Here is a 23,837-nt window from a genome sequence, read left to right as displayed (position 1 = left end):
GAAAGTTATCCAGAAGATCTAACTAAGATTTCCAATGAAGGTGGCTACGCTACACAACAGATTTTTAATGTAGACAAAACAGCCTTATATTGGAAGAAGAGCTCATCTAGGAATTTTATAACTAGAGAGAAGTCAATGCCTGGCTTGAAAGCTTCAAAGGACAAACTGACTCTCTTGGATAGGGACTAATGCAGCTGGTGACTTTAAGTTGAAGCCAATCCTCATTTACCATTCGAAAAATCCTAGGGTCCATAAGAAATATGCTAACTCTACTCTGCCTGTGCTCTATAAGTAGAAAAACAAAGCATGGATGACAGCACATCTGTTTACAGCATAGTTTACTGAATATTTTAAACCCACTGTTGAGACCTACTGCTCAGAAAAAAGGTTCCCTTTCAAAATATTACTTCTCATTGACAATACACCTGGCAACCCAAGAGCTCTGATGGAGACATGCAATGAGATTAATGTCGTTTTCATGCCTGCTAACACAACATCCATTCTGCAGCCCATGGATCAGGGAGTAATTTCGACTTTCAAATCTTATTATTTAAGAAATACATTTAATAAGGTTATAGCTGCCATAGATAGTGATTTTTCTGATGAATCTGGGCAAAGTAAATTGAAAACCTCTGGAAAGGATTCACCCTTCTAGATACCATTAAGAACATTCTTGATTTATAGGAAGAAAACAAAATATCAACATTAACAGGAGTTTGGGAGAAGTTGATTCCAACCCTCATGGATGACTTTGAGGAGTTCAAGACTTCAGTGGAGGAAGTATTTGTAGATGTGGTGGAAATAGCAAGAGAACTAGAATTAGAAGTGGAGCCTGAAGATGTGACTGAATTGCTGTGATCTCATGATAAAATTTTATTGGGTGAGGAGTTGCTTCTTATTGACAAGCAAAGAAAGGGGTTTCATGAGATGAAATCCTCTCCTGGTGAAGATGCTGTGAAGATTGTTGAAATGACAACAAAGGATTTAGAATATTACATAAACTTAGTTGATAAAGCAGTGGCATAGTTTTAGAGAATTGGTTTCAATTTTGAAAAAAGTTCTACTGTGGGTAAAATGCTATCAAACTACATCACATGCTACAGAAAAATCTTTCATGAACGGAAGAATCAATTGATGCAACCTTCATTGTTACCTTATTTTAAAAAATTGCCACAGCTCTCCCAACCTTCAGGAATCACAACCTTGATCAATCAGCAGCCATTAACACCAAGGCAAGACCCTTCATTAGCAAAAAGATTACAACCTGCTGAAAGCTCAGATGATGGTTAGCATTTTTTAGCAATAAAGTATTTTTTAATTAAGGTATGTACACTTTAGATGTAATGCTATTGCAAACTTAATATATAGACTACAGCAGAGTGCAAACATAACTTTTATATGTACCAAGAAACCAAAAATTTGTGTGACTCGCTTTATTGTGCTATTTTATTTATTGCAATGGTCTACAACTGAACTAGCAATATCTTCAAGGTATGCCTATAGTGCCTCAATATGATAAAGGCCATATATTTAAAGCCAACAACTAACATCATACTCAGTGGTGAAAAAGTGAAAGCTTTTTTTCTAAGATCAGGAACAAGACAAGGATGCTAACTCACCAATTCTCCTTGACATAGTACTGGAATTCCTAGCCAGAGCAATTAGGCAAGAAAGAGAAATAAAAGGCACCCAAATTGGAAAGCAAAAAGTAAAATGATCTCTGTTTGCAGATGGCATAATCTTATATAGAGAAAACCATAAAAATTTGACACACAAAAAAACCTGTTAGAACTAATACATGAATTCAGGTTGTAAGATACAAAACTGCTGTGTTTCTATACACCAAAAATGAACTATCTAAAGAGGAAATTAGGAAAATAATGCCATTTGCAATAGCATCGAAAAGAGTAAAATACTTATGAATAAACTTAACTAAAGAGGTAAAAGATATACACTGAAAACTACAAAACCTTAACGAAAGAAATTAAAGAAGACATAAACAAATGAAAAAAAAATTCTCACGTTCATGGATTAGAAAACTTAATGTTAAAATGTCCATACTACCCAAAGCAATCTACGGATTCAATGCACTCCCTATCAAAATGTCAACAGCATTGTTTTACAGAAATAGAAAGAAACATTCTAAAATTCATTGGAACCACAAAGGACTCCAAATAGCCAAAACAATTTTAAGAAGAAATCTGAATTTCTCACACTTTCACCTTTTGAAATCTATTATAAAGCTACAATTAGATCTCATGTTAAGCGTTCTTACCACAATAAAACAAAAATAATTGTAAAAAATAATGATAGAAAGATTGTTGGGAAATGAACCTTTAAATGCCTTTAAAAATTTTAATTTATGTGTTCATTCTTAGTTTCATATGAAATAAATTTTTAAATCGGTAGTTTAATTTGATATGTAGGAATGAAACCTTCTAAGACCATAAATCCAAAGACTAAAGTAAAGTTGTAAAATGCTCGTGAAGGCACAATAGTAGCAAGAGAGTAGTACTTAGTGGCCTTTTGTTTGGTCTACTTTGTTATTAATTTTGGTGTAATGGTCTCATATCTTGAACATGTAAAATTAAAGCTCTATTAACTTTTTAAAATACCTATGTCTAGAGATATAAATATTTGTAGATAGATAAGTATGTGTGTCTCATTATTCAGCTCATATCTCAAATGTCACCTCTTTTAGGAGAGGTTGTCTTTACCACCTTATCCAAAAAACCCCTCTCTACCCTAAGCCACTCTTTTTACTACTACCCTATTTAATTTTCTTCATAGCATGTAGCATTAGTTTAAAGTGGCATATTTATCTGTTTACTTGTTTTTTGTCACCACCAGATTTTAAACTCCATGAGAATATGAACCTTATCTAACTTGGCCAAATTCTATTGCTTAGTAAATATTTTTTGTATGAATTATATTTGAACCAACTGTCATATGCTGGACCTACATTACTGACTAGAGAGAGTCTGAAATTGTTTAAAAGTCAGTCACCTAGGCAGAGGTCATTCGAATATGAAATTTACAGAGATCACAAGCATAGGATTCATGAATTCATGTGTGCATATGGTCTGTAGTTGATACTGTGTGCTTTTTAGGTTTAAAACCCTGCCCCGCCACTTGCTGTCTTTGTAACCTTAAACAAATTACTTAACCTTTCTGAACATCAATTCCCAAGTTTGTAAAAGTCCAAATAATAATATGTACCACCAGGGTTGTTTTGAATGAAATAAATCTGAAAGTGCTCAATAATGATATATATTGTTGTTGAATGTATTTTTTAGGCTTACTAATCATGACTTTTGGAGTAGAGTCCAGTTTATTAAAAAGGATTATAGTTGATGCTTCAAATCAAGTAGGCACCAAGAGAAGAGAAAATAGATTATCAAAATAGATTAATAGCATTCCCTACTACTTTTGTAAAAATATAAAGCCTGTCGGTCTCTCAATCCATAGTTCCAAAATAGGAAAGAAATAGAACAATAGCATAAATCATTCCACCACTATAGTCATCAAACTGAGTCTCTGAGGATGTGATCGTACATTTACAACAACTAACTATGAAATACTCTTTAACCATTACAAAATAAAAATAGGGTTGAAGAGGGCCAGGCTGGTGGTGCAGTGGTTAAGTTCGCACATTCCACTTCGGCAGCCCAGGGTTTGCCGGTTCAGATCCTGGGTGTGGGCCTATGCAGCACTTGTCAAGCCATGCTGAGGCAGTGTCCCACATATAAAATAGATGAATATGGACACAGATGTTAGCTCAGGGCCAATCTTCCTCAGCAAAAAGAGGACACTTGGCGGCAGATGTTAGTTCAGGGCTAATCATCTTCTTCAAAAAATGTATATATATATGATTGAAAGATATTTTTAATTCACTTAATGTTACTTTCGAGAAGCATTTCTTCTTGTCTGCTCATCGCTGTTTAGGTGGACTTTTTAAAAGTTGTTAACTAGTATGTACACACACATTTAAAATGTGAAAACTAGGTCAAAAAAAGAAGATACTGATCTAGTCTGTGGGAGGTTGAAATTTATCACACCTAGAATATTTAGAACTTTAAGGAAAATAAGTTGGACTAGTTGTAAGTATTTCTATTTTTAAAAGCTGAATGACCTGTCATCTAAATTTCTGGATGGGAATTAAGCTTTTCTAAAAAGGATAGATAGGTGAGTGATAGAGTTTGACTTAAAATCGCAAAATTCTTGTTGTTTTGTAGCTTTTTTTTCTTTTTAGAATATTTGCTATAGACAAAAATTTTCAACTGAATTTTCTTTTTTCTGTTCATATTTATGTAAAATCAGTACAATGTGTATTATTACATTCAAATTTTCATATAATATCTGTGCAAATATGGATTTTTTTAATAACAAAAAAACCCAGTGGAACAAGTGTATGCTTCATTCTCTGCCTATTGAATTACCTTTCTATATTGAGAAAGTAAATGACAGTATGTACTTTGCATAAGGGAAAAAAACTCATAATTTTTTGGGCTGTGAAGTAATAGATAATTCTCTTATTCTCTCTACTTCACACACCTCATCTTTTCACTTCTACTGAAATCAAAATACTTACTCAAGAAACTTGGAAATAAATGTAGTTAAAAGTATAAATATTTGCATGATACCTCCTGCTTTCTCCTTTTCACTTGCTTTAATAACTCCATTCATATCGTGCTTCTATAAGCAATAGTGCAATAGATTGTAGTTCATTTTAATAAAATCCCAATCTTCATCCATTTATTCAATTATTCCTTCAACAAATATTTATTTGAGGCTCCTACTATGTTCCAGGCATTGATCTAGGCATTTGTAATATATCAGGAACCACACAGACAAAGATCTCTGCTTTTGTGGAGCTCCCTTTGTAATCATGGGATATATAGGGTAAACAAATAAAATAAGCAAATAAATTATATATCATAAGGTTTTAAGTACTATGGAGAAAAAAGAAAGCAGAGTAAGGAGAATCACAAGGCATAGGAGTCGGGAGGACAGGTTGCAGTATTAAATAGGCCTTATTGCAGTGAAAGAAGATTTACTGCAGTGTGCATGTTGATACTTGGCCGTTTCATTCTCAAAAGGCTTTGTCTTTGCAATTTCGACAACACTACTGTAGAATTCCTTTAGAGTTAACTGTTATGAACTCTAGATTTTTAAAATCTGTTTTAAAAATATAGTGTATTACTTATATATTAATTATTTGCCCATTATTTAATACTTATATCTTGCTTTGATAATTGGAATTCATAATTATATTCCTTTCTCCTGAGATATTTGAAATATAAGTGCTCACTGGTTTCTACATTCCTGTTTAACATTTATATAGTTTCTTTCACGTCCCTCTTCTATTGATGCAGCCACTGTGGTTCCTCATTGCCTGTGTAATCTAACAAGAACTTATTCTGGCATTAGAGCTCATTATTACCTGGTTTTACCTTGCCTATTTAAATGTATTTTTCAATGAAAGTCATTGCCTCCTTTTGTCACTTGAGCATATATATCATGCTCTCTGGTTTCCTCACCTTCACTTTCACTGTTTTCACTTCCTTTCTTATCTTTCTCTAGTCAAATCTTACTCAGGCCTCAAGGTTCGACTCACAGTCCTCCCCAGTGACAACCTACATTGCTCTCTTTCCATCTGAAATTCCATAACACTTACTGTTTGTGCTACACATTTCAGCCTTTAGTTCTATTTAGTCTTCAATTTCTGTTTGTTTATCCTGTCTTCCAAGCAAGCCTCTCATCTATCACCTATATAATACTTACTAAAGTTCTGAGCCTCTACCTGGAAGCATGTTGAAATGAATTGGTACTGTATTGTATTACAATATCCTCTACTTGAGGACCTTCGATTGGCTGTTTTGACTTCATTGATCAGTCAGTTATTGGACAAAAATCAATTTGATGATTTTTCAAAGACTCTGCTAGTTGTTTCTAATCTGTTGAATCATACCAAAGCTGAAATACATAGACATGACACAGCTATGTTATTAGGAAAGCAATAGGAACTGTACGTAATAGGAATCACAGGAGATATATATGTTTTAGCAACATGAGAATGTATGTTTTAAAAGTATTTTTATAATTCAGATACTTTTTATGATGTAAGAAACTAACTAGTTTAATCCATTGTTTTTGTCAGAAATTAAATGATTAGAACAGTTACTTGTCAGTTAATTAAGATCGGCTCCTTTTTAAAGGGTTAACCAAAAATTAAGAATTATCAATTTTCATAAATGAGATTACCAATCAGGTTTATTTAAAGATATTTTAAAGTAGCACAATGTCTTTTCCTCTCTCTCTTTCCCCTGTCCCAAATTAATGTGCCATCTTTTTTTTTTTTCTGACTTAGTATTAAGTGCGTACCTGGTAAAACACATCATTGTCTATTGAGTGGGTATAAATATAAGACATAAAACTTCTGTGAGAGTTTAATATATCATATTTTCATGATAAACATTTTCAACTGCCTACTGACATGTATGTTGGTTTGTTTTTAATTGTAGTGAAGTTTAAATTTAGTTTAAAGGGCTTAGTTGACAAACATTGTATATAGCTGTTGAAGGGCATTGGTTATCTGGCTGTATAATCCAGCAGCATGTTACTTAGGCTGGTTACCAAGCCTATACCTTGTGGTTTGCTATTGAGCTATTAGACAACTCAAATCTCTGTATTAAAGTACTTGGTGTCCAGTCCACTGCAATTTATTCAAATTAGTAGAAACTAAGATCAGCACTGAATCATTACACTGATTTTAGTGTACTTATAACTTGAAATCTCTTCTGGGCACTGATTCCTCTTTGTCATTTGCTAAAATATAGAGTAGGGACATGGATTTCCTCTTCTGGTGGTCATATGCTCCCAAATGATAATTTTGCAATATATTGTTCTGGATTTTTTGTTTTGTTTTTTGTTTGTCCATTTTGTTTTGGAATTGTCAGTCTCAATGTCAGCAAAAAGAATTTAGCTTTTTTCTCCCAGTTTTACTGAGATATAATTGACATACAGTGCTGTACCAGTTTAAGATGTACAGCATAATGACTTGATTTACATATATTGTGAAAGGATTACCACATTAAGTTTAGTTAACATCCATCATCTCATATAGATACAAAGAAAAGAAAAAGAAAAAATACTTTTTTTCTTGTGATGAAAACTCTTAAGATGTACTCTCTTAACAACTTTCAAATATACTATACAGCAGTGTTAAGTAGAGTCATCAAGTTCTATATTACATCCCTAGTACTTATTTATCTTATATCTGGAAGTTTGTATCATTTGACCACCTTCATTCCAATTCCCCCCACTTTTTGTTAGTGTTACTTAGATACAGTATAAAGGATATTCTATTTAACTCTTATTTTTATGTATCAGTGTTTCTCAATTTGCTTATTTAGAGTAGGATTGCTTAATGCTTCAAAGTCAAAGTTACCGGAAAGTTTGACCAGAGTATAACATTTTAAGGTGATCAATGAAACCAGTTAGTTACTGTGATTTTTTTCCCAAAGTCATATTGGAACAAATAGTTCCAGATTTTTAAAAATATTTTCTAAGCATAAATGTTTAGGATAAACACATGTTTAAGCTCAAATATAAAATTATAGTTTTTAAGGTTATTCTGAAAAAAACCTGAAACTTTCATGCAAGGTGATTTTGCAAAGTACCAGTGTTATTAGCATGAGAATTCCATGTGACTTTTTTTTCTTTTTTTTTTAGTGAGGAGATTGGCCCTGAGCTAACATCTGTCATCAATCCTCCTCTTTTTTTTTTTTTCTCTCCCAAAGCCCCAGTACATAGTTGTATATCCTAGTTGCAGGTCATTCTGGTTCCTCTACGTGAGATGCCATCACACCATGGCTTGATGACTAGTGCATAGGTCCGCACCCATGATAGGAACCTGCAAACCCGGGGCCGCCAAAGTGTAGTGTGCAAACTTAACCACTTGGCCACGGGGCCAGCCCCTCCATGTGATTATTGATTGTATGTGTTTTAGGTTAAAAGGCTATACATCCATAGAACGGCTAAATCCAAAACCCTGAGAACTACAATTGCTGATGAGGAGCAACAGGAGCTCTCGTTTATTGGTGGAGGGAATGTAAAATGCTACAACCACCTTAAAAGACAGTCTGGCGGTTTCTTACAAAACTAGACATAATCTTACCATATGATCCAGCAATCACACTTCCCAGGCATTTACCAAATTGATTTGAAAACTTCTGTCCACCCAAATCCTGCATGCAAGTGTTCATAGCAGCTTTATTCGTAATCACCAAAAACTGGAAGCAACCAAGATGTCCTTCAATTGGCAAATGGATAAACAAACTGTGGTACACTGAATAGAACTTAATATAATTCAGAAATAATAAGGAATGAGCTATCGAGCCACTCAAAGACATCGATGAATCTTAAATACATATTGCTAAGAGAAGAAGCCGTTTTGAAAGGACTTCACACTGTAATGATTCCACTTATATGACATTCTGGTAAAGGCAAAACTATAGAGATGATAAACAGGTCACTGGTTTCCAGGGCTTTGGCGGAGAGAGGTTGTTGAATAGATGAAGCACAAAGGATCCTTTAGGGTGGTGGAAACTATTCTATATGTGACTGTAATGGTGGATATATGACACTATAAATTTCTCAAAACACATAGAACTTTATCGCAGAAGGCTGTAGAGATGCATAGCAACTGCATTGGATTGCACAAAATCTCAGTCTTTCAAAATCAAATTGATTGTAGAGTAGTTCTCAACTTCTGTATTTATCTGCCTTAACCAATAACACATCCACACTTGAGATTTATATCTTGCTATGGGACAAGTCTCCATTTGAGTACCTTGTGGTTAAACATGTTAAGGATATAAATTTCTTCTAATTCTTTAAGCTATTTTCCTGAGCAAGAGAATGTTTGCATGAAAAATAATTGTCAATTCCTTTATCCTTTTACTTACAATTTAAGTATGTGGGATTGCAAAAGTTATCACAAATTAAAATCCTCTGGTAGCTTGCATAGATCCTCCTTTTGTACACTGGTTAACCGTAGATGAATACTGATACTTATTTATCTTGTGTAATTTTGAAACTGTCCAGCCTGGACTGGGGAATTGCTAGAGATCTATTTTTCCTGCAATTCTATGAGCCACATGCCTCAAAATTATGTTCTTAAGGTGCCGGCCCCATGGCACTAGCAGTTAAGTTCACACGTTCCACTTCAGCAGCCCAGGGTTCACCAGTTCAGATCCCGGCTGCAGAACTATGCGCTGCTTGGAAAGCCATGCTGTGGCAGGCGACCTACATACAAATTAGAGGAAGATGGGCATGGATGTTAGCTCAGGGCCACTCTTCCTCAGCAAAAAGAGGAAGATGGGCAGTGTAAGTTAGCTCAGGGCCACTCTTCCTCCATAAAAAGAGGAAGATTGGCAGCAGAAATTAGCTCAGGGTTAATCTTCCTTAAAAAAAAATGCTCTTAAATCTATGCTAAGTATTGTACAAAGAAAAATTAATTCTTCCAATCCCTGCCCTCTAGTCAGTTCTAGCTAAAAGCTAAGCAGATTTTTGGAATATGATAAAAATTATTTATCCTATAGTTAGTCAAGCACAACAGAGCCTACTAAGCTACATTGGAAACAGGAATTGTCTTTTTTTAAAAAAATTCTGTAAAAGTTTATTTAACACAAGACAAAGTAAAAATGGATATAATTACTGCCTTAATGACATTAATTTATTTTATTTTCTTGAGTTTCATTCAGATATAATTAACATACAATATTGCGTTAGTCCAAGATGTGCAACATAATGATTTGATACATATTTATCTATTGTGAAATTAGTACCACGATTGCCACAATAAGTTTAATTAACATCAATCACAAGTTAACAATTTACTGGACAAAATAGAAACAGTCTTTACACTTATCAATAGCAGATGATTTTAAGAGTCTGTAGGACTATATACTTTAGAACTAGATGCATACGTGAGTAGAGATTGGGATGGCTGATGCTTCTGAGGACAGCATGTAATATCAACAAAATAATTACAGCAATAACAGGTAAATGTAGCCAAACGTGGTATTAATTACTTTTAGCATTTTTAGTACTTAGTTTGAAGTTAACAGTGACAACTGCATAAAATGCACATGGATATAAAATGACAACAGATTTGAGTTTTTTTCAATTTTACCTACCGAATACAGTAAATATTATGTACACTTTTTTGGAAGTTGTTTTTAAATCTGCACTTGGTGAAGATTTTTCTAGTTGTGGTTTATGGTATCATATATGAAATCACATTTCAAAATTCATGTGCTATATTATAAAATTACCTAGGAATAGTCTTTTCTGTTTTGGGGTGACTTAATTGCAATCATCCATAAACGCTCATGGTAATTCTAAACATTTGCTAGGGTAACTCTGCCCCGCTAAAAGGTTTTCTCCCTGTATTGGTGGAGGCATCATTTTATAGACAGATTAGGAAGGGCCATATTTGAGAAAGATGCTGCCTTTTTATTTTATGCATATCATTTTTAAATTTTATATATTGCTCAAACTTTCTAAATTATCACACCTTAATTTGCTTATTAAAAACTATTTTAATTATTTTTTTAAGATAATGTTTCTAAGTGATTCAAATACACTTTGTAATTTGGGTTTTTCAATATTCATATTCTTTTGCCATAATTTTCGAAGTGTCAAGACTCAAAACTAAATCTTTTTTCCAATCCACATTACCTACCAGGTTCTGATGTTTCCAAACATGATTTGAAGCCCATTTAAAGGCAATATTTTCAATCAAAAATGTACCAGTCAAATGGATTTGGATTTTGAATCTATCATTCTACTCTTCAAAATAGCTCTGTCCTTCATTCCTTCACACATAAGTAGGTTAGGGACATCCTCGCTGGTAAGCATGGTTTTGCCCTAAATTAAGTCTTATTCTTTGGAAAATGCTTATGGACTTGTTTTTCGTTTTGTTTTGTTTTAATCTATTTTCAGAACATCAGCCTTTATGAATGAGCCCATAAATTATTTTTAAATGGCATATTTTTAATGGAAGCAAAATAGGTCTAGATTTGGGCAATTTCATGATATTAACTATCTTAATTCTGTCATTCAAAGTTATGAGTATTTTAAATACCCTTGTCAAAGTAATTATGGATTTTTTACTTTCACCTGGGGTTTTAGGATAGGAGTGGAGTGGTAGGATCATTTCCTGCTATATAGATAGTTTATTAAATTGTCTTGTCTCTCATGCTACAAATCAAATGTCTAATTTTTATTATTGTATTTGTTTTATACTCTTTGCAGAAGCTTTCCTATTCTCAGGTAAGAACACTGACTTAAAAGCCATACCTTCTGATACAACTTTTGGAGTTTAATTATATTTTACAGGAACAGTTCTCATTTTTAGATCTGTGTTATACCTTAGTTCAGTGAGATAAAAATATTTTTTAAAAGAGACTGTAAGAATCAAAAAGAACCAGTACAATGCAATAAGATTAAATAAAAGAATTTAAAAGGCAAAAGTGTGCTGGGTTCAAATTTATGTTACAGAGTCCTTGGCCATACCTGAGTTTTAGTGGCAACACATGTAAACTTACAAACAATACTGCTATGTACTTATGTACCAGATACCCAGTAGACACCCAATGAGGTTAATTGACTGGCTGACAAATGATCCTATCTAGTGGAAGGTTTACCACTGATTTCTCTCCTCATTTAAGGTTATGTAAAAAGTTATTTTCATTAGGTATGTCTTAAAATTGAATATTAAATATGGATATGCATAACTTTATGTCTTTATATGATGCCAAAAATATACTTAATATTGAAAAATGTAACAACATTTTATGATGTTGGATTAAGATTGTAAGAGATATGAAATAAAAAAATTATGTAAGTTTTCCTTAGTGCTGAACTACCTGATTTGCTACTATGCTTACCTACTTTGTCTTTAATTATCTGATCCCTTCTCCTTTCTGTCCTAGTAGCTGCTATTTTATTTGATCTGAACGTTCCAGGACATCTATAGGCTCATTTTGTTGTACAAATAAGAGACTTCTTTGAAATCGCATTTTGATGTGGGCTTCTTATTTTGATTTTTTAACTAGCTTCTTCCTAATTTTACCAATTACCTAATGAATAATGGAAGAATATAGCCAGTGTTTAAGAACTGTAGGAAGTTAGCAGTAAAAGTGGTGGAAATGGGCAGCCAACCAGGTGCCATATTGCAGAAGGAAGCTGCAGCAGTTTGCTCTTTAGCCCCAGAACTTTGCTTCAGGGTATTGGGCTCTGGTATTTAATTTAGTCAGTGCAGAAAGTTCCTTAGAGTAGCTGGCAGTACCAAATGTGAACCTGAGCAACCATCACAGGGATCCTAAGAAGAGCTTCTAATGGAGCTATGTATAAATCCTTCTGAATGGTGACATGATGATACTGGCAAGGCAGGAAATTAGACTTTTTCACATGCCAGCTATCATCCAAGTGACATCTGTGTTCCATGGGGCCCATGATTCAAATATAAATAGTAAAAATAAAAGCTACATCTTCTGTTTTGAAAAATGAAAATTTCTAAAAGAAGAAAAAAGTAAGCAGGATGAGGTGCCCTTCACAAAGAAGCTGGGGCAAATTCTAAGCATGCCCAGCTACTGTTGCTCTGTCTAAAGCAGCAGGTTATTCCTTCAGGTATGTGTGATTCTTCTTCTAAATTTATCTTCCCCAATAGCACTTTGTACTTTCTTCCTGTTTAGCATAGAGAGGGATGTGTGGGGGGTAGGTGTCAGAGGAAGACTGACACTTATTGGGTCCCTCTATGAGCATGATTTCTTTTATCTCAGTTTTCTCTTTTAATCCTTTTAGCAATCCTATGAAGTAGGTAGTGTTATTCCCATTTTCAGATAAGGAAACTAAGCCTCAAAGATTAAGTCACTTACCCACACTAGGAAGAGATAGAGCGAAGATTAAAATCCAGGACTTTCTAGATTCCCACCATTTTCCACTAAGGTGGAAAATTGCAGCTCTCTACTTGTTACCTGTTCTAAGCCCCTTACTGTGTGCCCAACATAATCAGAATCTCTAGTGCCTTTGGCTTTTAATTTTTGTTTCTGGAGAATAGAAGTGTTGTATACATGTTGAAGCATTGACCTTATTGTGTGAGATTTTGTTGTGATGTGTTTTGTTTTGTTTTCAGCATGTTTGCTCTTGTACATAGAGGCTTACCAGCAATTCCTTTATTTTGCAGTGAGACTGCTGCCTGCTAAGCTTAGGAAAAACACTTATTTGATTCTTTCCAAAGATGATGAGTCAATTTTTCCAGGGAATTCCTTAACAAGTCTCATTATCTACATTCAATGTTTTTAAGCTTAGCTATGATAATATGAGTTTCTGTTTCACTTCTGCTTGTCAGTAGAAAGAAGTTTTCTATTATTTCTGCCTAATATTTTTTTGTATGACCTTCCTGTAGCAGAAGATTGTGATTGAAACAGCATGTGTAACAAGTAAAATGTCATCTGGGCAATGTCAGTTTAAACTCCAGAGTTGACTATTGATCTTTTTAAAAGAATGAAACCAAAAATGACAGTAAGTTCTCACATGTGGTGACTTTAGAAGGATGTTGGGTCAGGGATTTGGATGACAGTACTCCTGTGACCAAAGATCGACATGCCGCATGCCCAGACACCTAGGGTGTAAAACTGAAGGGAGTTCTCAAGAATAAAGTGTAAGTGGCCTTGGGATTATAAAGGTTTTATATTAGTCAGAGTTCTCAAGAGAAACAGAACCAATAGGATGAATGTATGTGTGTGTGTGTGTGAATATATATATATATATAGAGAGAGAGAGAGAGAGAGACACACACACACAGAGGCAGAGATTTATTATAAGACATCGGCTCACATGATTATGGAGGCTGAGAAGTCCCAAGATCCGCAGTCAGCAAGCTAGAGACCCAGGAGCGCCAAAGTGTAGTTCCAGTCGAAGTCTAAAGGCCTGAGAACCAGGACAGCCAATAGTGCAAGATCCAGTCTGAAAAACAGCAGACTCCAGATCCAAGAAGAGCCAATGTTTCAGTCCAAGTCCAAAGGCCAGAAAAGACCAATGTTCTGGCTCATGCAGTCAGGTAGAAGGAGTGCCCTCTTACTCATCCTTTTTGTTCTATTCAGGTCCTTAATTGATTGTATGAGGCCCACCTACTTTAGGGAGGGTGGTTTGCTTAACTCAGTCTACTGATTCAAATGTTAATATTATCCAGAAACACCCTTACAGATACACCCAGAATAAGGATGAACCATATGTCTGAGCACCCCATGGCCCAGTCAAGTTGACACATAAAATTAATCATCACAGGAATATATCTCAGAAATTCAAGGACTAGAAATTATCAGAATGTAAAGGATAAATTTCTTATCTGATAAGGGGTTAATATTAGGAATATATAAAGAACTCATACAACTCAACAACAACAAAAACAACCTGATTTAAAAATGGGCAAAGGACTTGAATAGACATTTGCCAAAGAAAATATACAAATGGCTAGCAAGCATATGAAAAGATTCCAACATCACTAGTCATCAGGAAAATGCAAATCAAAACCACAGTGGGCTATCACCTCACACCCATTAGGATGGCTACTATTAAAAAAAAACAACAGAAAATAACAAATATTGGTGAGTATGTGGAGAAATTAGAAATTTGTGCACTGTCGGTGGGAATGTAAAATGGTACAGCCACTATGAAAAAAAGTATGATGGTTCCTCAAAAAATTAAAAATAGAATTACCATATGATCCAGCAATTCCATTTCCAGGTACATACCCCAAAGAATTCAAAGGAGGGATTTAAACAGATAGCTGTACATCAGTGTTCAAAGCAGCATATTCACAATAGCCAAAATGTGGAAACAATCCGGACATGCAATGACAGATGCATCGATGAACAAATGAGTGTAGGAAATTCTGACCCATGCTACAACATGGATGGACCTTGAGGACATTATGCTAAGTGAAACAAATCAGTTACAAAAAGACAAATACTGTATTATTCCACTTGCATGAGCTATCTAGAGTAGTCAAACTACTTAAAGCAAAAAGTAGAATGATGATTGCCAGCGGCTGGAGAGAGGGGGAAATGGGGAGTTGTTGTTTAATGGGTGCGAAAAACTTCTGGAGATTGGTTGCACAACAATGTGAATATACTTAACACTACTGAACTGTACACTTAAAAGTAGTTAAAATGGTACGTTTTATAGCATATGTATTTTACCACAATTTGAAGAAAATATTAGTCAAATTAAATTTGCACTCAGAAGTCGCAAAAGAGCATTCCTTTTGAAGACCTCATAGTCAACCTCTTATAGAGAAGAAGACACTTTCACTGAGGACAGAGAATGTATCAATAAATAAATTGAATGGAATGATATATCTGTAGAGCATAAGATTTTCTAAAAATCATATACATAATTTAAAAGGGTAATGCACTGCTAATCATAGAAAATGTATTCAATGTGATTAAAAATATGTGTACAAAAAAAGATCTCTCTGACATGTTTAGCACAGTATTGGTTACTAGGGGTATACAAATTTAAAAAAATAATAAAGAAGAAAGAAAAGCATGATCCTTTAAATGAGCATTTCACAGAAAAGTAAATCATAAGGCCAATAAGCATATAAAAGTACTTGGTCTTACTTACAGGAATACAAATAAAAACAATAAGATACCATTTTTTTGCAAAACTAACAAAAATTTCAAACTTGGATAATACCTAACATTGACAAAGATAAAGAAAAATAGGGACTATCATGCATTTCAGTCCTTGTCCAAGGGCAATTTAGCTGTATTTAAAAAATTTAAATGTGCATACTCTTTGACCCACCAATTTCATTTTGTGGTGTAAGACCCAAAATTAAGGCCCCATATATATGTGTCTTGACATCTGAGGAAAGCCAAGAGGGTTTCAAATATTGGTCCAACCATAAGTTCCCCGTCTTATCACGTTCCTGTAGATAAAGTACCATATTCAAACAACTCTCCTCAGGCACAGTGCCTGCTTATCCCTGAATAGCGGGCTTCAGTTCCCTGCTGGCCCACAGAATGATTCAAACAAGCCAATCATATTTTCCTGTGGGAAACAGGGTTTTCACCACTCTTGGGGGTTATACCACAGCTCTGTTTGTTCACTCTGTCCCAAGTGGAATCCCCACGCGTCCCTGTGTGGTATACAGTGTTCTCCTCTTCCAGGCTGTGAGTATATGTAACACATTACTGTTGATTTCATCTGTCCAGTGTTGGAAGTTGTCTGTTTGGCCATTCACATAACCCTAGGGCAGGAATCCCTTCCTGGCCAATTGGACAATGTGGAGGTGGTCAAAACACATGACTAGGAATTCCCCATCACATTTAATTGCAAATATAAAGCAAGATATATGTACTAGGATGTCCATTTGAGCATTGTTTTTAATAGCAGTAATCGGAAAACCACCTAAATGCCCATAATTAGATAATTCTAAGTAAACTGTAGAGTGTCTGTGTGATGGAGCACAATGTAGCGGTTAAAAAGACTAAAGTAGATCTGTATATGGTAATACAGAAAGATCTCCAAGAAATACTAGCAAGTGAAAAAAATTATTTATAGTATCATCACTTTTTTTGTAAATGTATATGCATTTTTATCCTGGAAAGTTACTCAGGAAACAACTGATGATGCTTGCCTTTGGTGTCAGGATTGGGAGTTTATAAATAAGGAAGGGGGAGAGACTGTAGCTCACTTTATACCTTTCTGATTGTTTGACTGTTTTTTGTATCAACTGCATGAAATAAAACAATGAAAATAAAAGTTAAAAAACAAGATCCCTGGGGCTGGCCCCGTGGCCGAGTGGTTGGGTTCTCGCGCTCCACTGCAGGCGGCCCAGTGTTTCGTTGGTTCGAATCCTGGGCGCGGACATGGCACTGCTCGTCGGACCGCGCTGAGGCAGCGTCCCACATGCCACAACTAGAAGAACCCACAGCGGGGAGTGCACAACTATGTACCGGGGGGCTTTGGGGAGAAAAAGGAAAAAATAAAATCTTTAAAAAAAAAAAAAAACAAGATCCCTGCTATTAAGGAGCCCATTAGCTAGTAGAAAGATGAGCAAACTTTCACAAAACAAGTTTGAAATCTCTGCAGCACAGGCTAGTGTCTGGACTGACGACTGGGATAGTGTAGAGTAGTGCACAGCATATGGAAAACTGAGGGAGTAAGCTGAGGGAAGTGTTAGAAATTTTTAATAGTTCTCATTTCTGTGGGGCTGCTTCTGAGTATAAATGTATAGCTCAGTTCCACATTTAACTAGGATACATACTTAAAACAGGGAACTCTGCTCCCCAACATCAGAGTTTTGTCACCTAGTTTTATTTTTAAAAGAAAAACAAAGAGCTAAATTCCTGGAAATGTCCTTGAAAGTAGTGAAGAGGCCAGAAGGTTTCTGTTTATTGTGTTGCAATATAATCCACGTGAAATCAACACAATTATCTGGTCACTTGGGGCAAGCATCAGCTTTCACCTAGATTGCCAGGGTTACTGGAATCCTTCTCTTTTTCACAAAATCAACAAGATAATTGCCTAATTTGTCTCCCTCATTTCAGCCAGCCGTTTTGGTTATGGGATGCCTTGTAAGGTGAAAGTGGCTTTAGAGTCCAACAAAAGACAAAACTGATTTCAACTTCAGGCTTCCTCAGGGAAGAAGTCACCTTCTCCTTTAAGTATCTATCTTTTTTCCCGTCTCTAAATGAGTATTCATAGTTTTAATGCTAATTGATTTTTATTACCTTATTTATTTTCTTAGTTAAAATATGCTCTTAGAAGCTTTAAAAATAACTGCTCTTCCCCTCTAAGCTTCTGTTTAATAGACATTGCCATAATAGGTCGCTTTCAGCATTGCTAATGTTGAGACCCCAGCACATTGCTAACAAATCAAATCAGGTTTTATTTCGTTCAATTTAAGGGATGAATCAGCTTTGGATGTCCTCTAAATGAATTACAAATTAATTGGCTGAGTGTGTTCATTGTTCCTTCCATTCTGACGGTAATGTTATGTTAGCTTGCACTGGAGAATTTGGTGCAGTGGAAAAATGTGAGAATAGTTATGCTGGCTGTTATGATAGATTGTTTGAATCTACCTAGAACCTTACTACCATTTATTTTGCTGTTTTATTTTGAGAATTTTAGCTCCACAACTATTGTAGAATAAAAATAGAATGGGTACCTAATGAGATTTTTATTTAGCAAATAACTTGAGGGTTGTTCCACTTGATTCAAAAAAAAAAGACTTGGATGACGTGTTTTGATTTATTTATATGGAACTTGTAATTTAGTACTAGTACCCATGATAAATGTTACTCATCAAGACTTTTTGAAGTAAGGGAGAACAGATTTAGCTGATAAGGGGACTGATTAACACACATGCACACAAACTACTGTATTTCTTATGAAGCAACACACGTTAATTATGCAATCTAACTTTACTCTCTTGGTAGTAAACTGAGAATTCATATACTGCTTTTCCTCCCATAGCTAAAATTCCATGTTAAAAGGTTGTAGCTTTAAAACAAATTTGCACCTGTTGTTTAGTAGCATATCGGTTTTAGCTATGAAAACTCTTTATTTAAGTCATGTTTTATGTGTTGTATACATTATTTTCCATTGTTACCCCAAATCTGATTTAGGAGAAGTTTCCATTTTAAATTTCAGTTAGAAAGGAAATGTTGAAAGCAATGTATGTCTAGTAAGGATTTGACATCTAGCCTCAGTGTGAGACAAGACCATATCTTCTTAGGCAGAAGGCAGCAACAGAAGCTCATACTTAATGCTACAATTTGCAACATTTGTCCTCAACTCACTCACACTCACCGGCTGTCTCTTTCTCTCTCACTCTCTTGATCTCTCACTTTTGCTCTTTCTCACCACAAACACATAAACATATGGGGCTTTGCCGGATATATATTTTAATTAAAGTTCATTTTTAGATTTTTTACCACCCCTTGAGATAATCGGACACATCATAGAGATAAAGCTACTGGAAAAAATCAGATATATTTCTATTTCTAGCTCTGTCATAGACCCTCTCTGCCCTGTTGTATGAGTCTTTTGATCCTTCTTTTACTGATTCCTTATTAGCAAAATCTGTCATACTTCTAATTTACTTCCTAAAGATGCCTCCGGGATTCATTGACTTAAAAGAATATATAAAGTTTGTAGCTTATTGGGTAAAAAAAAAAAAACCCTAAGAGCAAAAAGGATAGGCTTATTATAAGACTTTCTGAAGCCATAAATATCAATTGTTCTTTTAGGGCTACATTATCTTTTTACATTTCTCTTATTTACCTTTTTAATTAATTATAACATTAGTTGGAGACCTATGAATGGAAAATATAGATTAACTTATCAAAATGCAGCACAGTGCTGTGATCTTGACTCTGCTATTTTGTAAATGTATGTAGTGTGAATGTGAATATGTGTATCATAGAAAGAAGTTTGAAAAAAACATGCATTAGAAAGCTAACAAGTGTTATTTCCAGAAGTGTGGGCGATTTAGATTCTCTTCTTTTTAAAATTTATCTGTATTTTCTACAATGAGATGTATCATTTGTGCTTACAACCATTTAAAATCAGCATTGCTTAATTGCCATCAGTTAACTTTTTTTACACACTTTATTCTAGCACACTTTCATATTATAGAAATAAATGCCATGAAAATGCCCATTTCAGAATCAGGGAACATGGAGTAAGAATAGTGAAATTAATTTAGCTACTGTTATGTGTTGAAAGTAACCTAGCACTTCTCACCCTGATGACCCTCTCTGTTATATTCTCTCCTTTGATTATTCTAACTTTTTAAAATGTGTTTTACAGCTGCAAGACCGCACTCAGTTCAGTGACCGAGACTTAGCCACCCTTAAGAAGTACTGGGACAATGGTATGACTAGCCTTGGCTCTGTCTGTAGAGAGAAAATTGAAGCAGTTGCAACTGAATTAAATGTTGACTGTGAAATAGTTCGGGTAAGATATTTTCAATAATTTTCATGCTGTGGTTGATGAGTGTCATAAATGGAAGTTTTCAAAAAATTGTGTGAGGTGCTGTAAGCAATACCATTAATAAAGTGAAAAAGATAACCACAGAATGGGAGGAAATATGCTCAAATCATATATCTGATAAGGAACGTGTATCTAGAATATGTAAAGAACTCTTACATCTCAATAATAAAAAGGCAAATAATGCAATTTAAAAATGGGCAAAGGATTTGAATAGACATTTATCCAAAGAGGATATGCAAATGGCCAATAAACACACAAAAAGATGCTCAACATCATTTGTCATTATGGAAATCAAAACCACAATGAGATGCCACTTAACACCCACTATGATGGCTGTAATCTAAAAGACAGATAATAACAAGTGTCAGCCGGGATGTGGAGAAATTATAACCGTTATACATTTCTGGTGAGAATGCAAAGTGTTTTAGCCACTTTGGAAAACAATCCTCAAAACTTTCAACACAGAGTTATCATTATGACCCAGCAATTCCACTCTTAGGTGTATACCCAAAAGAAATGAAACTTATGTACACTCAAAAACTTATACATGGATGTTCATAACAGCATTATTCCTAAAAGCCAAAAAGTGGAAAAACCCAGATGTCCATCAAGTGAAGGGATACACAAATTGGGATATATGCATATGTTAGAATATTATAGAGCCATATAAAGAAATGAAATGCTGAAACTTGCTACAAAATAGATGAATCTTTGAAAACATCTTGCCAAGTGAAAGAAACCTGTCACATAAGATCACATATGATTTATGATTCCATTTATATAAAGTGTCCAGAATAAGCACATCTATAGAGACAGAAAGTAGATTAGTGGTTGCCAGGGGCTGGGGGTAGGGAGGAATGAGAAGTGACTGCTAATAGGTATAGCGTTTCTTTTTGGCATGATGAAAATGTTCTGGAATTAGACAGTAGTGATTGTTGCACAGTTGTGGATATATTAAAAACCTTTTCATTGTACATAATCAATGAGTGAATCATCTGTATGGTATGTTAAATATAGCTCAGTAACACTTTAAAAAATTACATGATCTGAAAAATATCTCACATATGTAATGAATGTTAGATTGAAAAATTACATTAATCAGTCATGGGAAGAATAATTTACATTCCAATTGAAAGATGTTGATATAAGATTTAGATAGTGGCAGTGGTATGCTGGTAACTATTTAGCAATCAGCTCTTTAAGGGAGGAAAAAGTCCCGATTTACAGCATGTGTTGATTTCTGTGGTGTAAAGATCCCATCATGGCTGACTCCATGGGTCGTTCAATGTGGAGTTCAGAAGTGATGCTAAAGTTGGCTCTTATGAGCAAGTATGAGTAGGCCTCAGCTCACACTGGAAGATTATCCCAGAAGATCAAGAAGGAAGTACTGTTAAAGAACTAGTGACCAAAAACACAGAACTCTTCTAGAGGAAGAAATAAAGTATTTTCTCATACATTACATGAAGAAAGGGGGAGAAGTATAGAGAGAATTCATAAAGCAAAAATTTCTCAAAATAAATACTGTCCTGTTCACATCCTTCCTTTTAATTTTGTTAGGATATAGATGGGAAATCAAATTAAATCCTGTATTTACTGAACATGCTATGTCCCATATATACTAACAAGGAAATAGAAATGCGTTAGACACTTTCTATTTTTAGGGATCTTGGAGTCTAGCAAGAGGGATGACACAAGAATACAAATGACTAAAGAGGAACTGGAGTGAGATCATGGTATGAGGAGCCTAAGCAAAAGCCAGGAATAGGGAAATGCAGAGCATGTGTTTTGTTGTCACTGTCGTTTGTTTTTTAAAATCAAAGTTATACATGCACGTAGCTTAGGGAGTCAAGTTCTGTAGAACTTGCTGCAAAACCAACATTCCTCACTCCTCCCCTCCTACCATTTCCCAATAGCCAGTCAACCACTTTCCACTCCTTTAGACAATTCCTTTGGTATTTACCTCCATCTATGAATAATGTGCTGAACTAATTAAAATTGTTAGGCTGTGAATAACAAAAAGACTCAACAGCGGCTTAGACAAGATATTTCAATACCATGTACAAGTCCAAGGATACGTAACTTAAAGCTGGCATGGCTATTCTGCTCTGTAGGTTCTCAGAGACTCTGGTGCCTTCCACCTTCCATTCTTCCATCTCTATGATGTAGACCTTGTCTTCAAGGTCTAGAATAATGGCATTTATGGTCTAGGCAGCATGACAGAGAGGGGGGAGAAAGAAAGGGCAAAGCGTCTGCACCAGCTATCTTCTAAATGGGATCCCAAGAAACTGCCACAAGACACATTCACTAATATTCTATTGGCAAAAGATCAGTCACGTGGTCATACCTAACTGCAAGGGAAGCTACAAACATGGTGATGTTGTGGTCAGCCATGTGCCCAGCTAAATTTTCTATTATTCTGGAAGAGGGAGAAGACAGGTATTGGGGAACACCTAGGAATCTCTCTCATATCTGTTTATATTGCTACTTCTTGATTTTTCAGTCCTAGGAATTGGTGATTGATTTTCCACTATGAAATGTGAGGCTTTTTTTGATCTCTTTCAAAATCTCTTCACTGATCCTTTCACCTACATGCTTAGTTCGTCTCTTCTTATCCTTCCGGTATAGTTATTTCATAATTTTGATTAATTTGATATTTAATGTTAACATTATTATGATTATGTACATGCTTTACATATTTGAATTATGTAGTATAATATTATTTGCCATTTTCTGCATAACATTATTTTGTTTCCTTGAAGTTCATTATTTACTTAGTTTTTGTTTTTAGTATGTTTGCTTGCTTAATTTTCTAGATGCTTACTGTTTATTTAGCCTCAAATTCTTTTCCAGTTGTATATATCTCCTCTCAATACATTCATACACATTTGGTAGTGTAAAAATTTTATCATCTTGAAGGAATTTTTCCTGGAATCTTCTGATCTGCTCCAATCTGGATTGGTTATTCTGTACATGGAGCACAACTGTTACCCTAGGCTTTCCATTTTCAATGTTTGTCCTTTTGCTGTACATTCAGTAGGGTATCCTCAAATTTATCTTCCAACTTTTCTACTGAGTTTTTCACTTTTGTTTGTATTCAATCTGCCATGGATACTAATAAACACCATGTGCGATGACAGCAGCTTTCAGACTTCATTGACTGCCATAGGGGCTCCTTGAGACCCCATACTGTAGGAGAGAAGAGACAGGACAGGGTATTCCTAAAAATATACTCTCCCAAAATGAAAGACAGGATAACCACAGAGTTCCTGGCTGGGATTCTCTTCGATACCAAGGGGTTTTAGACATAATTACAGTAAAAAATGGACAAAGCCATTGATTTTGGGACCCTCACTCAGTCACTGCTGTGTACAGAGCCCTCTCTCCCTATAAAAAGTCCTAACATACAGAAAGAGGACAAAGTGTTACCATTTTCTTCTTGTTTAAGGCTAGTTAAAACTTCTACGAGAGGAAAGAATAGGGAACTTCTTATTATCCTTTTGTTTCTAGTTATTTTCCAAAATGCCAGCATGCCAAAGTCAGAGAGACAATTTGAAAAAGTGATGTGTTGTAAGAGGACCTCCTATGTAATATTTGGTAGATTAACTCCAAAGAAGAATATATTTGCTACATAAATATATTCTTGATGTTTCAGGAGAAACTATATAGATATTTTAAATCCAATAGACCTTCTAGTTATTGATCACCAAAATGCACTTTGCCTCAGGACGTCTAGTTAACCATTACTTGTGGTATAATTT

General features: G+C 34.9%; 1 protein-coding gene across 2 annotated transcripts in view; it reads left to right on the top strand.

Annotated features, from left to right (window-relative positions):
- The window catches only part of HDX (highly divergent homeobox), a 143,971-nt gene that overhangs the window by 84,636 nt on the left and 35,498 nt on the right, over positions 1 to 23,837 (top strand). For both annotated transcript variants that reach the window (XM_014831064.3, XM_044764034.2), the window contains one exon: positions 19,897 to 20,043. In XM_014831064.3, coding sequence (XP_014686550.1) covers positions 19,897 to 20,043 — 147 coding nt within the window. The remainder of the gene's footprint in view (positions 1 to 19,896; positions 20,044 to 23,837) is intronic.

Source organism: Equus asinus, chromosome X (assembly GCF_041296235.1).
Source record: "Equus asinus isolate D_3611 breed Donkey chromosome X, EquAss-T2T_v2, whole genome shotgun sequence".
Classification (NCBI taxonomy): Eukaryota; Metazoa; Chordata; class Mammalia; order Perissodactyla; family Equidae; genus Equus; species Equus asinus.
This window is presented reverse-complemented; position numbering and strand designations above follow the sequence as displayed.